Source organism: Kogia breviceps, chromosome 3, assembly GCF_026419965.1.
Source record: "Kogia breviceps isolate mKogBre1 chromosome 3, mKogBre1 haplotype 1, whole genome shotgun sequence".
NCBI classification, from domain to species: Eukaryota; Metazoa; Chordata; class Mammalia; order Artiodactyla; family Physeteridae; genus Kogia; species Kogia breviceps.
Window position 1 is genome coordinate 170,302,761 of NC_081312.1, and position 13,932 is coordinate 170,316,692.

Below are 13,932 nucleotides of genomic sequence, written 5' to 3' on the forward strand. Positions count from 1 at the left end.
TCACGTTATATCACTTTAAATATTTCTCCAAAGTCTTGAGGGCTCACGTGATATAAAAATATATTCACAGGGCTTCCCTGGTGGCGCAGTGGTTGAGAGTCCACCTGCCGATGCAGGGGACGCGGACTCGTGCCCCGGTCCGGGAAGATCCCACATGCCGCGGAGCGGCTGGGCCCGTGAGCCATGGCCGCTGAGCCTGCGCGTCTGGAGCCTGTGCTCCACAATGGGAGAGGCCACAACAGTGAGAGGCCCGTGTACTGCAAAAACAAACAAACAAGCAAACAAAAATATATTCACAAATTATGGTTATTCTGCCTTGTAGGAAGACTGTAAATTATTGTAGTTTCTAATATTAAAACTAAAATGCTAAGGGTGTCAGTTCTTTGTCAAAGCATGTCTCTTATTCTTAGTAAACATGTTATCTGTCTTAAGTAGTTCTAAATTACAAATATTTTGATATTATAAGAAAGTTTAGAATCCAGTACTTAAAACAATCATTTTCTAATTTTTCATTTGAATATTGAGCCATCTTTATAATTCATTTATCCCTTATAATAGTTATTTTTATTCTGGGCTGTAATTTAGATAAATATATGTAGAATGTGAAATATTCTAGAAAAAAATAGGTTGAAGCTGGAAAATTCAAGTAAAAATGGCTTTAAAGTGTGACTGAATAGAAACCATAGACTTCCTACCCAAAGCTTTTAAAGAGACTGTGGAGACGACGTCTTTAACAGCTGTTGAGATGTAACTTGTACCATACGGCTTAGTCATGTAGTCCTGTAGTCATTGTGTCAAGCTGTTGTAACAAAATACCACAGCCTGGACGGCTTATGAATGACAGAGATTGATTTCTTATGGTTCTGGAGGCTGGAAGTCTGAGGCCAGGGTGCCAGCACAGTGGAATGAGGGCCTAAGGTGACAGACTTCTTGCTGTGTCCTCACATGGTGGAAGGGGCTAGGGAGCTCTGTGGGGTCTCTTTTATCAGAGCACTAATGGCATAGATGCGGGCTCCATCCTCATGATCTAAGCACCTCCCAAAGGCCCCACCTTCTAAAACCATCACATTGGGCGTCAGGATTTCCACATGAATTAGGGGAGACACAAACATTCAGGCCACAGCACTATGCAGTTCACTCAAAGTGTACACTTTCATTGGTTTTCAGTATATTCACAGAGCTTTGCAACCACCAGCACCATTTTAGAACATTTTAATTACCCTAAAAGAAACCCCCTATGCATCAGTAGTCACTCCTCACCTTCCCCAACTCCCTCCCCTCTCCCTAGCCCTAGGCAATCTGCTTGCTTTCTCTGTAGATTTGCCTGTTCTGGACATCTCATGTAGAGCTATGTCACACGTGGTCTTTTGTGACTGCCTTCATTCACTTTGCAGAAGAATGTCAAGGTCCATCCATGTTTGAGTCTGTGCCAGTAGTTCATTCCTTTTTATTGCCAAATAATATTCCATTGTATGGAGATCCCATGTTTTATTATCCATTCATCAGCTGTTGGACGTTTGGGCTGTTTTGACTTTGGGGTGTGTAAGTAATGCTACTATGAACATTCATGTACAAGTTTTTGAGTGGATGAACATGTTTTCGTTTCTCTTGAAACTGACCCTTTTTGATTCTCTAACTCACCAAACGAGGCTTATCTTTTAATAGTCTTTTTACTTGGGCAGTAACTTGAGGTTGTGAACCAGTGAGTTATGCATATGTTTATGAAGTTTAAAATGAAAATGGTATTTCATTACACTATTTACTAGAGATGTTCACAGTGTGTAGTTTGAATCATTACATTATGTTTGTATGTTATTTTTGCTTCTTTCAAAATAAGGATTATAAATCAAGTAACACAGTATAAACTCTGGAATCATAACTCCTGATTTTAAATGTCTGTTCTTCCGTTTACTGTGCTCTGTGACTTTGGACAAATAACTTCTGAATTTTTTGTTAACTGATAATACTACTACTCAGAGTGTTAATATGAAGATGAAATATGTAAAGCGCTTTGTCTGGTATATAAGAAGTACTCAGTAAATGCTGAAAGTAGAAGTAACAGTTAATAGTGATAGTATTGGTAATAGCAGAGTAGCCAGGTAGATTTCAAGATACCGTGCATAAGGTGGACTTTCCGAATAGGAGTCTAATTTAGGACTTTCTGCGTCTTTGAAAAGGCATGATAGTGCAAACCATCTTAGAAACTTCATGAAGAAGAGCATTTGTTTGGATGGGCAGAATATGATCTCAGGGCAGGGGATGGGGTAACCCAGGTGTAAAGCACTTTGATGTATTTGTGACCAGGCAAGAGAAAGAAAACTGACCCCTCACCTTTGACAGTCTTAAACCTTATTTCTTCTTAAGAGCCTGCCTTTCCAATCGAAATTAAGGGACAAGGTGGGGGCTGGCAGAACTAAAATCTCCTTTAAGTTTGTTATGCTTCTCTTTCTCCTTGAAATAATTATTTTCCAGTAATTGTTGGAGTACTGGAATCAACCCCTTAAGCTTCTTTTATCAACATATGACCTTCCACAGGTTCCAGGGTCCTCATTTACAAACAGGAAGTGGGTTTCTTTCTGACTATAAATTATGATTCCAAGCATATCATTCTCTCAGTTTGGACTTTCTCTAATTACCAGTAGAGGGAGTTTGTCCTTACATTTCTCCTAGTAAATCCAAGTTTTCAGTCACATAAGAATGAAAATCCATCTGTGTATTTAATAGTGTATATTTTTTCACATGTAAATTAATTCCTCTTGCTTTAATGGTCATCTATATATTTCCCATCTTTCCCTTAAATATAGCTGTTTGTCAGAAATCACATCCATTTTACACGTATCTTAAAACTATGGAAATTAGGGACTTCCCTGGTGGTCCGGTGGTTAAGACTTCGCCTTCCAATGCAGGGGTTGCGGGTTCAATCCCTGGTCGGGGAGCTAAGATCCCACATGCCTCGCAGCCAAAAAGCCAAAACATAAAACAGAAGCCATGTTATAGCAAATTCAATAAAGACTTTAAAAATGGTCCACATCAAAAAAAAATTTAAAAAAAACATTATGGAAATTAATCTTTAATTAAAAGCAGTTTATTTGGGGGACTTCCCTGGCGGGCCATTGGTTGAGACTTTGCCTTCCAGTTGGGGCAGGTGGGGAGCTAGGATCCCACATGCCTCGGGGCAAAAAAACCAGAACATAAAACAGAAGCAATAGTGTAAACAAATTCAATAAAGACTTGAAAAATGGTCCACATCAGAAAATCTTTTTTTTAAAAAAGTCATTTATTTTGCATATTAGACCAGTATTTTTTTTTTTTTTTCTGGTACGCGGGCCTCTCCCTGTTGTGGCCTCTCCCGTTGCAGAGCACAGGCTCCGGACGCGCAGGCTCCGCGGCCATGGCTCATGGGCCCAGCCGCTCCGCGGCATGTGGGATCTTCCCGGACCAGGGCATGAACCCGTGTCCCCTGCATTGGCAGGTGGATTCTCAACCACTGCACCACCAGGGGAGCCCTAGAGCAGTATATCTTAAATCTACTTTTGTACCTGGTCCACAAACCTGAATAATAACTAAAGAAATATAAGGTAGTGTATATTAGTGCAGCTCTCTGTTTGAAGTGAATAAGCTCATCAAATATGAAACATTCATTTTTAAGGCCCCTTGAGTTTCAATTAATGCCCTCAAATGGTATTTGAAAGATGCTCTCTGTTAGCCTGACTATTATAACTATTAAGCCTGACTTTAAAATGAAAATTTTAGCCAAGGTATATTTATTACTAATAAACTTTGATAACATAGTTATTTAATGATATCATTAAGCAAGATGTTACAACTTTTGTCTTTTAATACCAGATGAATTGATACTACTCCCATTTGGAACTGAATCTTTTTGTTCTTGGCTAGCTAAGGATATGAGAATCTTGATAATCAGATTTTAAATTTAAGGATAAAAGAGGGCTTCCCTGGCGGCGCAGTGGTTGAGAATCTGCCTGCCGATGCAGGGGACACGGGTTCGTGCCCCGGTCTGGGAAGATCCCACATGCCGCGGAGCGGCTGGGACCGTGAGCCATGGCCGCTGAGCCTGCGCATCTGGAGCCTGTGCTCCGCAACGGGAGAGGCCACAACAGTGAGAGGCCCAAGTACCAAAAAAAAAAGGATAAAGGAATGCTTTCTTTGGCATATTGATATCATCATCAATAAAACTTTAATGATAGTACTAGTTGCTAGGTCTATAAAGAGGTAAAGCATGTGCTTTCAGAGCTTGGAATATACATCCTAAAGCTAGTTTTGCACTTACAGAATTTATAAAGAGCATTTTAAAGTTTAGTTTTCTCAGTTTCAAAAATGTTTTCTTTTGCTTTTGTCCATAAATTCCTTATAAATGTTTCATAATTACAAATTGTATAGTAGTCATTGAATTTTATTGACACGCAGGGAGATTATTAGTCAGAGCATACCTCTGGGATCCTCTTATGACATGCTTTGATCTTTTCTTTGTCTAGATTAGGACCAGGCAGAAAATCATAAGTATTCCAGGTGCCAGTCATTTCCTATTTATCATGCCAACGGACTGGTGAATTTACTCATAGCGGAGAATGCTGCGTCATTGGAGGGAAAAAATGCTCAAGTTTCAGCTTCCTAGTACTATCTTGGAATAAATTGCTAAAAGAATTCACTAATTCCCCTGGCTGGCAGCTGTGAACTTTTGTTGTAAGGAGTGGGCATAGTGCAGCTTACAGGTCAAATGTTGCTGATTGCTTTATTTAAACTTCATTTTGAAAGTACAGAAAAGTAAAGTCTGAAGTACAGATAAAAGCTTTAGGTATGTTACATATAGCTCGTCATGCTAAAAGTATGTCCACAGTTCTGAATTGTGATGTGATGACTATATTTATTTTTCAGTTTTATATGGAAGTTGAGTTTTTTACCTTTTTTACATTTCAGTATCATTTTCTCGCTGTAGATTATGTACTAGCTCTTTAGAAGTTATGAACTCTCTATTTTTTGGACTGATGTCCTACATTCAATCTGAGGAGGAATTTTTAAAATTTTAAAGCTATGTTAATAGAATGTTAAATTTAATTTTTCACAGTAATGTCAACAAAAGATACAAAGACAGGCCTCTGAAACTTTGCTTGTATTAGTGTTTGACTGTATGTGGAAGTTAAATTGTGGATGTCACTTTTGGAGTGACCACTGACATTCAACCTATCTGTTCAGCAAGGGTATATGTTGGCAAATAGGAGACTAGAAATGAAGGTTTGATTTATATTTTCATGTTGAAATGTATATGGTAGTGGTTTTGGTCAGGGATTTTATTTATAAAGTCCAAATTGATATCATTCAAAATGATAATTTCTGAATTTATACAAAAAGTTAAATTTGCGGGGCTGTGGGTTTGTGGAAAGAACCACAGACAGGGTTTTAAGTGAAAAGAGCTGGGCTGATATTTATATGATCTTTGTCAGGAATTTGCATAGATGTGTTTTCTCATCTGTAAAATGAGTAAATATACTAGATGGGCTCTAATGTCTTCAGTAACATGAATTTTTAAACTTTTTTAGTGTAGTGATAGCCAAGTAAGTTAGGTTGTAGTAGCTGAAAATAATTTGATACCTTTTTTCTTTTTTACAGTTTGAATTATTTTACAGCCAGCATTTCAGTGGAAGGAAACTTACATGGTTACATTATCTTTGTACAGGTAAAATGCATTTAATTATATCTAGTTTAATGAAATTTACCTGATATGATTATGTTAAAAATTTGGAAAGCGATTTCATAGGCCCTAATTATAGTTGTTGTTTTTTTCCTAATTTTAGTTTTTAACATTTGCTTCTTCATCTACCTTTCTGGTGACCATTAAAGCAACTAATAATGAAGTTCAAGTGAAGCACTTTTTAAAAAAAAATTTGCATTCCTTTTATTATGAGTAAAGTTGAGCATGTTTTTATATGGTTAAAGTAAGTGCAGCATTTTTAATAGTGTTTTATAATTATGCTACTTATAAAGAGTTTCTGAATTTTATAATGGTTTCCTACATTTCTAACAAACCACTTTTTATAGATATCAGGAGTTTTATTTAGAAACCCAGACTTGATGAAACAGATATCTTAAAAACCTCTTCTCTCTAGATATGGCAGATATCCTCAAAAATTTCATTAACTATTATAGCATCACAAGGAGACCTAACCATTTGATTTTTATTTGTGGTACTGTAGTGAATGGCAGTAGTAAACGCTTTTTCCAGAATGTCCCAATTAACTTCCAGTACTTTCCAGTTTTAGAATAGTTTAATCAAAATCTAATCATTTCCTCAGCTTCTTCCTGGAACAGTGGGGTCTGCTAATTGGAAAATAGGATTAATACTTTGAGTGATTGGAACCTGTATTCAGTTTTCTAAGCTGCCTGAAGATGTTAGCCAAAGCAAACATTCAGAATTTCTCTACTTCTACTAAAGCTATGCTTTGAAAAGTACATTGAGTCAACTTTCTCTTTGTATAAGAGGGAAAGGATGGCCACGTATGTTAATGTCTCTTAGAAATGGTACAAGAAAGTCTGATTAGTTGCCATACCTTTATTTAGGAAATTCACTCACCTAAGAGAAATTTCATCTAAGTAGTTTCTCATAAGTACCATTTATTTGACTACTTTATATTTGGAATATGATGTCTCATTTTGTTAGTAATACATATTAGTACATAATAATTAGTACATAGCAATACATATCTTTACAAGTTTATCTTTATTGAACAAATTGGACATTTTAATTTTTTCAGTAGTTTGTGAAATAAAGAGATGTTCATTGATAATTTTAGTAAGTGGTCGCTTAGTAGTTGGCCTTTAATTTTACATCTATTGTGAATTTTTTATATTCTCATTTAGTAAATATAATTGATTTTAAGGAAAAAAAAACATTGCTGGACCAGTGTTTTAATGTACTTGGATTAAGTTTACTTTTACTTCCCCTAAATATCTATCTTGGGGAGTTTAAACTCCTTTGCATTACCTCAGCAATAATCAGTCTGTCTCCTAAAGTAGTTTTAATGAGGGATTTACTATTTTGGTGTTTGGCAACTAGTTACATATTCAGATTAAGATATTATTGGTGAGAATACTTCTTCGGTGGTCCTGTGTACTTGTGTTGCATTACATCAGAGGCACGTGGTGTCAGACTGTCCCACTGTGAGAGACAGTAAAGTGGTCACTTGGTTGAGGTGATATTTCCATCGTGAGGAGACTGTTTCCCCTTTTCAATTAGCAGGTGATCTGAGAGGTGACACTTAGGTCCCAAATGAATACCATCTTCCAGGAACAACTGTATCTGATGGTTGTAGCATCCACTGGTGATCATAGCTTGACTCAGTTATCTTCTTCCTGGTTGCAGATCAGTGATACTCGGTCATGCACTCAGCATAGTAGCTGACATTCTTCTGTAAAAAAAAAACTTTCCCTTAGAGACTAGGCTGCTGATAGGTAGTAGAGGAGTAACTTGGATGAAAGTATTGTGAGAGTTCTGCCTACTCTTTATTTCTGGTAATTGTTAATTACCACTTCAGTTATGGTTGTCTCATATTTCAAGTATGTATGTGTTAGAATGTTTTTTTCGAGTTTGGAGTTGCTTAAAGTTTGTCAACCTATTCTGAAGGTTAAATGACCTCTTTGTCATTTTCCTTTTCTATTTACACAGCAGTAATTAAGTGAATCATCCAGATTTGGGATTTCCTTCCTTGCCCCACATGTTCCTCCACCCTTTCCCCAGTCTTTCCAGCCATGAGCTGAGTAATAAGAGAATGGTGCTGAAAAAAAGTGGAAAGAGGTCCATGTACCCCGACACCAATAATTTATTGAAAAATAGCAAGAAAAAGTCATAAAACAAAACTAACAAGTTTTCCTATTTTTAAGGGTTGGAGAGTAGATTTGATATCAGTAAATGATACTTAGACCCCTTACTTGCATTGTCTCCTAATGCTCTTTGGGTTCTTGTGGCAAAAGACTCATTCTGTTTCCAAACCCATGGTAGTACATTGCAACATCTGTGACAGCTAGGTGATGGTCCTAGCTTAATCATCTAGGTGCTTGAGGCATTATTTTATACTTGTTGCTGGGATATGATTAAACAGTCATTGCACAAATGGTGTAATGCAGTTTACATGATTTTTTTTTTTTTTTTTTGCCTCTCACCGTGTTTCCTAAACTTTAATGTTGAGATGAGGCTCTTAAAGTGCTCTTTATATTAATTGTTAGTAGGACAGTCCTAATGACTGTAGTCTACTTAAACTCTACATGAATTGGATATTCCAATTAATTAAACTTCCTTTTATGAAAATTCAGAGATTAGGAATTTTTTCTCTAGATGTTCCTATCCAAATAATTTTGAAAAATATTTCTGAATATCAGTTTTTAAAAAAATAAGTCGAGGCATAACTCAAGTTAGAATAGGCATCTGTGTGGGCATAGTAAGCTGGAGAATTGACTTATATCCTTTAAAGTCTTTAATTACATAATGAATTAAATATATATTATTAAATAATAAAAGAAGCACACAATCTTGATCAGAGTTGCTAATTACCACTAACAGGGAGAATGCAGCCTCTGGGGTAAGTTCATGTAAAATATAGCTTCCTTGCGTTAAAATATAGAGCCCTAAAACCAAATCTCATGCTGATATAGTTTATAATTCATTAACTGTCAAATAATGCAGGAAGAGTGTGTGTGTGTGTGCTAGTGTAAGAGAGAGAAAGAGAAATACAATCACTAAACCACAACTGTATTCTTTAGGAAGCAGTTCTTTGACTTGCATTAACTGTTTTTACATGTCACAAGTGCATAACTGTTTGACACACTGTTTGTTAACAAGCTCTTCAGTGTGCTGCCCCCTGGGATGGGTAGAACTGTAGTTGGCCGAAGCCTGATGTATCTTTCTAGCTCTCAGGGTAGTGTAGGGTCCAGAACATTGTTATTCCATCAACTATTTCAACAAGATAATGCATCTGCCTGTTTGTCTCTCTTCCTATTTGTGTTTGTTCCTAGAAAATTACTGGGGAGAAAAACATTATTTATGAAACAAAATAGCATTGTTATACTTTGGCAGAAATTATGGTTTAGACACTTTAGTACAGGTGTCCTCCTGTATGCTTGAACCTTCCCTGGGGTAGACCAGATACACACATAGGAGGCAGTTGCTGGTAGCAGGCTGTCATGCTCTCCCTTTGTCTGTCTGTTTCTCCTCCTACCTCCACCTCCTCTTACTTTTTTTCTGCCCAAGTCTTAGCCTTCCTATTACTATTTAAAGACATTGTTTGAGTTTACTGGTAATGTTATGATAGCTTAACCATGATTTATACTACATACTCAAAACTAAGAGCCGTCTCCTCCATCTCCCCCACCCCCACCAACAGATGATTACATTGCTGGCAGGAATAGCTTTGCAGCAATTTAACCAAGAGTTCTTGGTTCACTCTTTCAGTAGAAAATATCTGAAATAAACAATTATTACTGAGGTAATTTTGGAATGCTTCTTTGAATGATGAGTTTACTGTCACAATTTTGTTTTAATTGTAGGTGAAGTTAAAATGAACTATTTGGGCAAACCATACGTAGCTATGGTCACAACATACCAAATGGCAGTTCTTCTTGCCTTTAACAACAGTGAAACTGTCAGCTATAAAGAACTTCAAGACAGCACTCAGATGAACGAAAAGGAACTGACAAAAACAATCAAATCATTACTCGATGTGAAAATGATTAACCATGATTCAGAAAAGGTATGGGGTAATAGTTCAAGGAATTTAAGCATTATAAATATTAAAGCTTTTTCATGGGATGTTTGCAGTTTTGAAAGTACGGTTATAAAAAAAAAAAAAAAAAAGTACGGTTATAATTGTTAATGCCCTTTGTTCTTTGAGAAGCACTCGAATCAGCTACATTACTTCTGGCTCCTTATGGCCAAGAACTTGAGGCGTCACAGAGAAGGCTGTCTAAGTTGGTACTCGTGTGCCCTTTATAGATTGATTTTATTTGTCCTATACTGTGACAGTTTACTGAAAACTTATTAAACAGTTGACAGCAGGAGGATTCTGGTTAGTTTTTTTTTCTTTTTTTTTTTGCGGTACACGGGCCTCTCACCGTTGTGGCCCCTTCCGTTGCGGAGCACAGGCTCCGGACGCGCAGGCTCAGCGGCCATGGCTCACGGGCCCAGCCGCTCCGCGGCATGTGGGATCTTCCCGGACCGGGGCACGAACCTGCGTCCCCTGCATCGGCAGGCGGACCCAACCACTGTGCCACCAGGGAAGCCCGATTCTGGTTAATTGAGGTTTTAAAACGGTAGTCTGTCCTAAATCTTGCTGGGTTTTTTTCCCCCATATGTTTAGTTAATATTTAATTACATGGTTCTGTGATAGGAAATCACAGCCTGTTGGTGTCTATTTATACACATATTTAATATGTGTAACTCCATCTCAGGTGCTGTCACTCTCATGTCCCTGAATTTCAGGACTCAGCTAACCCCTATATATATATATTATATATATATATATATATATATGTATGTATGTATTTAAATTAATTTGTTTATTTTTGGCTGCATTGGGTCTTCATTGCTGCGTGTGGGCTTTCTCTAGTTGTGGTGAGCAGGGCCTACTCTTTGTTGAGTTGCGGGGGCTTCTCACTGCAGTGGCTTCTGTTGTTGTGGAGTACGGGCTCTAGGTGCGCAGGCTTCAATAGTTGTGGCATGCGGGCTCAGTAGTTGTGGCTCACGGGCTGTAGGTCACAGGCTCAGTAGTTGTGGCGCACGGGCTTAGTTGCTCCACGGCATGTGGGATCTTCCCGGACCAGGGCTCGAACCCGTTTCCTCTGCATTGGCAGGTGGATTCTTAACCACTGCACCACCAGGGAAGTCCAACCCCCATATGTCTTTAATATCTGTCATGAGAATTAGCAAGCTGATAGTATATTCCTTTTTTTTCTTTATAACTTTTTTTTCTAGTAACATGTTTTTGTTTTTAAAGTATGTATTGGATATTTAAATGGTTAAAAAAGCACCAGATATGGGTTAAATCTCCTGCTTCAGATTATTGTGCCCATAAGAAAAAAGTCTTGTAAATGATGCTTCGTTTTAATTTTGGTTCACGGCCTACAACTTATTTCTCTCATGAGTTCATTTTGCTAATGATGACTTTTGTAGCCTATAATTGAACAGCTCTAAATGGCATATGTGCTGAAATTCAAATCAAGCTTTTCTTAATTTTGAGAAACGATTAATTTTTCTGACTTCAGAAACTTAACAAAATATTAAGTTCTTAATATTAAGGTTTTAATTAAGGCAATTAATTATAAGTAAAAGTTTTTAAGTTTAAAATTTTAAGTTTAAATTTTTAAGCTTAAGTGCCTAAAAAGTTAAGTATTTTTCTAAAGCATGTTATTTTTACTGCCCAGAAATGTACAAAATAAATATTGATAGGTTGTTTGCACATTAAATTTTAATTATGAAGCTGGCATTCTTTAATAGAGTTTCTTTGGTTATTATTGAGAAGGTGCCGTCTGCCAAGTGCTTCATGGTCCTGCTGGCGGACAGATTCCACCGTATGACATGAGTGGCTTTCTTAAGCCCAATAGAGCTTAAGAGCTAAAAACTGGCGTAACAACTTCCACTTGAGAAAAGTGCACTCGCCTCTGGCAGAGTGAATAAAATGGGCGTTGAGGGGTGATGTCAGAATCACACCGGGGTCGTGAGGAAGTGACGCTTGTGTGCCATTGGAACCAGCTGGCTTCTCTAGTCAGGTTATTTTAATTGGTATTTTGTTACTGCAGCATTCAAAAAAAAAATTTTGGTTGTTTGGTTTCTCAAAATGTGGTGGAAAAATTATGAGCCTCGCTATTTCATAAAAATTAAAATGTTAAGATTCTGTTTAAGCCAGTGAGCTTGACTCTCGTCAGATTTATCTGATGGTAATGTATTAAACAGTTGGGCCAGAAAATAGCTTTATTCTAAATTTAAGCTGATTAAAATTCTGTCAAGCATAAAATTAGGAAAGAATTGTTTTTTCCTTCATTGTTTGACAGAAGACAGTTATTTTTCTCTTAATAACATGTATAATGTAAAAGATTACAAGAGTTCAGTCTTTTTTCCTTGGTCATTATTTAATTTCATGGCATATTATTTGCAGCAATTGTTATTTAGTGATTTTATTTTTATAAATGTAAATGAATTATTTTTAATTGTAGGAAGACATTGATGCCGAATCTTCATTTTCATTAAATATGAACTTTAGCAGTAAAAGAACAAAATTTAAAATTACTACATCAATGCAGAAAGACACACCACAGGTAAGTGCTTTCTAATGTCATTTCTTCTGGAAATATTTAAGCATTGGACTTCACAAGTGGTAACATTGAGACCAATGCAAAACTTTTCATATCAAAATTATGATACATCTTCTCTGGTTTATTTATTTTATTTATTTATTTGCGGTACGTGGGCTTGTCACTGTTGTGGCCCCTCCCGTTGCGGAGCACAGGCTCCGGATGCACAGGCTCAGCGGCCACGGCTCACGGGCCCAGCCGCTCCGCGGCATGTGGGATCTTCCCGGACCGGGGCACGAACCCGTGTCCCCTGCATCGGCAGGCGGACTCTCAACCACTGCGCCACCAGGGAAGCCCCTCTGGTTTATTTTTGGCATTGACTAACCTTATAAACAGTATTTCAGATTTTAAAAACAGTAGTATAATGAGTATCTTAGGAAAAAGCTGTCATAGTTTAGTCATATTTGCTCTTTTGTTTTTGTTTTCTTCTCCCGGTTTTAATAATTGCCACACAGCACGGTATAAATTTAAGCAGTACAGCATAATGATTTGACTTACCTACATCATGAAATGATTATCACAGTAAGTTTAGTGAACATCCATCATCTCATATAGATACAAAATTAAATAAATAGGAAAAAAACTTTTCCTTGTGATGAGAACTTGTAGGATTTCCTCTCAACAGCTTTCATAGATAACACAGAGCAGTGTTAATTGTATTTATCTTGTTTACATTCCATCTCTAATCATCATTTATCTTATAATTGGGAGTTTGTACCTTCTGACCCCCTTCATCCAATTTCCCCTCTCCCCACCCGCACACCCTGTCTCTTTTTCTGTGAGGTTTTTTTTTTTTTTTTTTTTTTTTTTTTTTTGCGGTACGCGGGCCTCTCACTGTTGTGGCCTCTCCCGTTGCGGAGCACAGGCTCTGGACGCGCAGGCGCAGCGGCCGTGGCTCACGGGCCCAGCCGCTCCGCGGCATGTGGGATCTTCTCAGACTGGGGCACGAACCTGTGTCCCCTGCATCGGCTGGTGGACTCTCAACCACTGCGCCACCAGGGAAGCCCAGTTTGTTTGTTTTTGAAGTGTAATTGACACTGTGTTAGTTCCTGTTACTCAACATAGTGATTCAGTATTTCTGTACATTTCAAAATGATCACCATGACCAGTCTAGTTACAATGTGTCAGCATATAAAGATATTACATAAATTACCTCACACTGTACATTTCATACCGATGACTCATTTATTTTGCCACTGGAAGTTTATACCTCTTAGTCTCCCTCACCTATTTTTCTCTTCCCCTCATCTCCCTTCCTTCTGGCAACCACCTGTTTATTCTCTGTATCTAATTCTGTTTCTGTTTTGCTGTGTTCATTCGTTTTATTTTTTAGATTTCACATATATGTGAAATCATACAGTATATGTCTGTGTGACTTATTTCACTGTGCATAATACCCTCTAGGTCCATCCATGTTGTCACAAATGGCAAGACTTCATTCTTTTTTTATGGCTGAGTAATATACCATTGTGTATATATCACGTCTTCTTTATCCATTCATCTATCGATGGGCCTTAGGTTGCTTCCATATCTTTGCTATTGTAAATAATGCCACAGTGAACATAGTCATATTTGCTC

At 37.5% G+C, this 13,932-nt stretch overlaps 1 protein-coding gene across 5 annotated transcripts in view; it reads left to right on the forward strand.

The window, feature by feature from the left end:
• Positions 1 to 13,932, forward strand: part of CUL2 (cullin 2) — a 124,945-nt gene that overhangs the window by 106,789 nt on the left and 4,224 nt on the right. For all 5 annotated transcript variants that reach the window (XM_059059596.2, XM_059059595.2, XM_059059592.2 and 2 more), the window contains 3 exons: positions 5,629 to 5,695; positions 9,556 to 9,758; positions 12,217 to 12,318. In XM_059059596.2, coding sequence (XP_058915579.1) covers positions 5,629 to 5,695; positions 9,556 to 9,758; positions 12,217 to 12,318 — 372 coding nt within the window. The remainder of the gene's footprint in view (positions 1 to 5,628; positions 5,696 to 9,555; positions 9,759 to 12,216; positions 12,319 to 13,932) is intronic.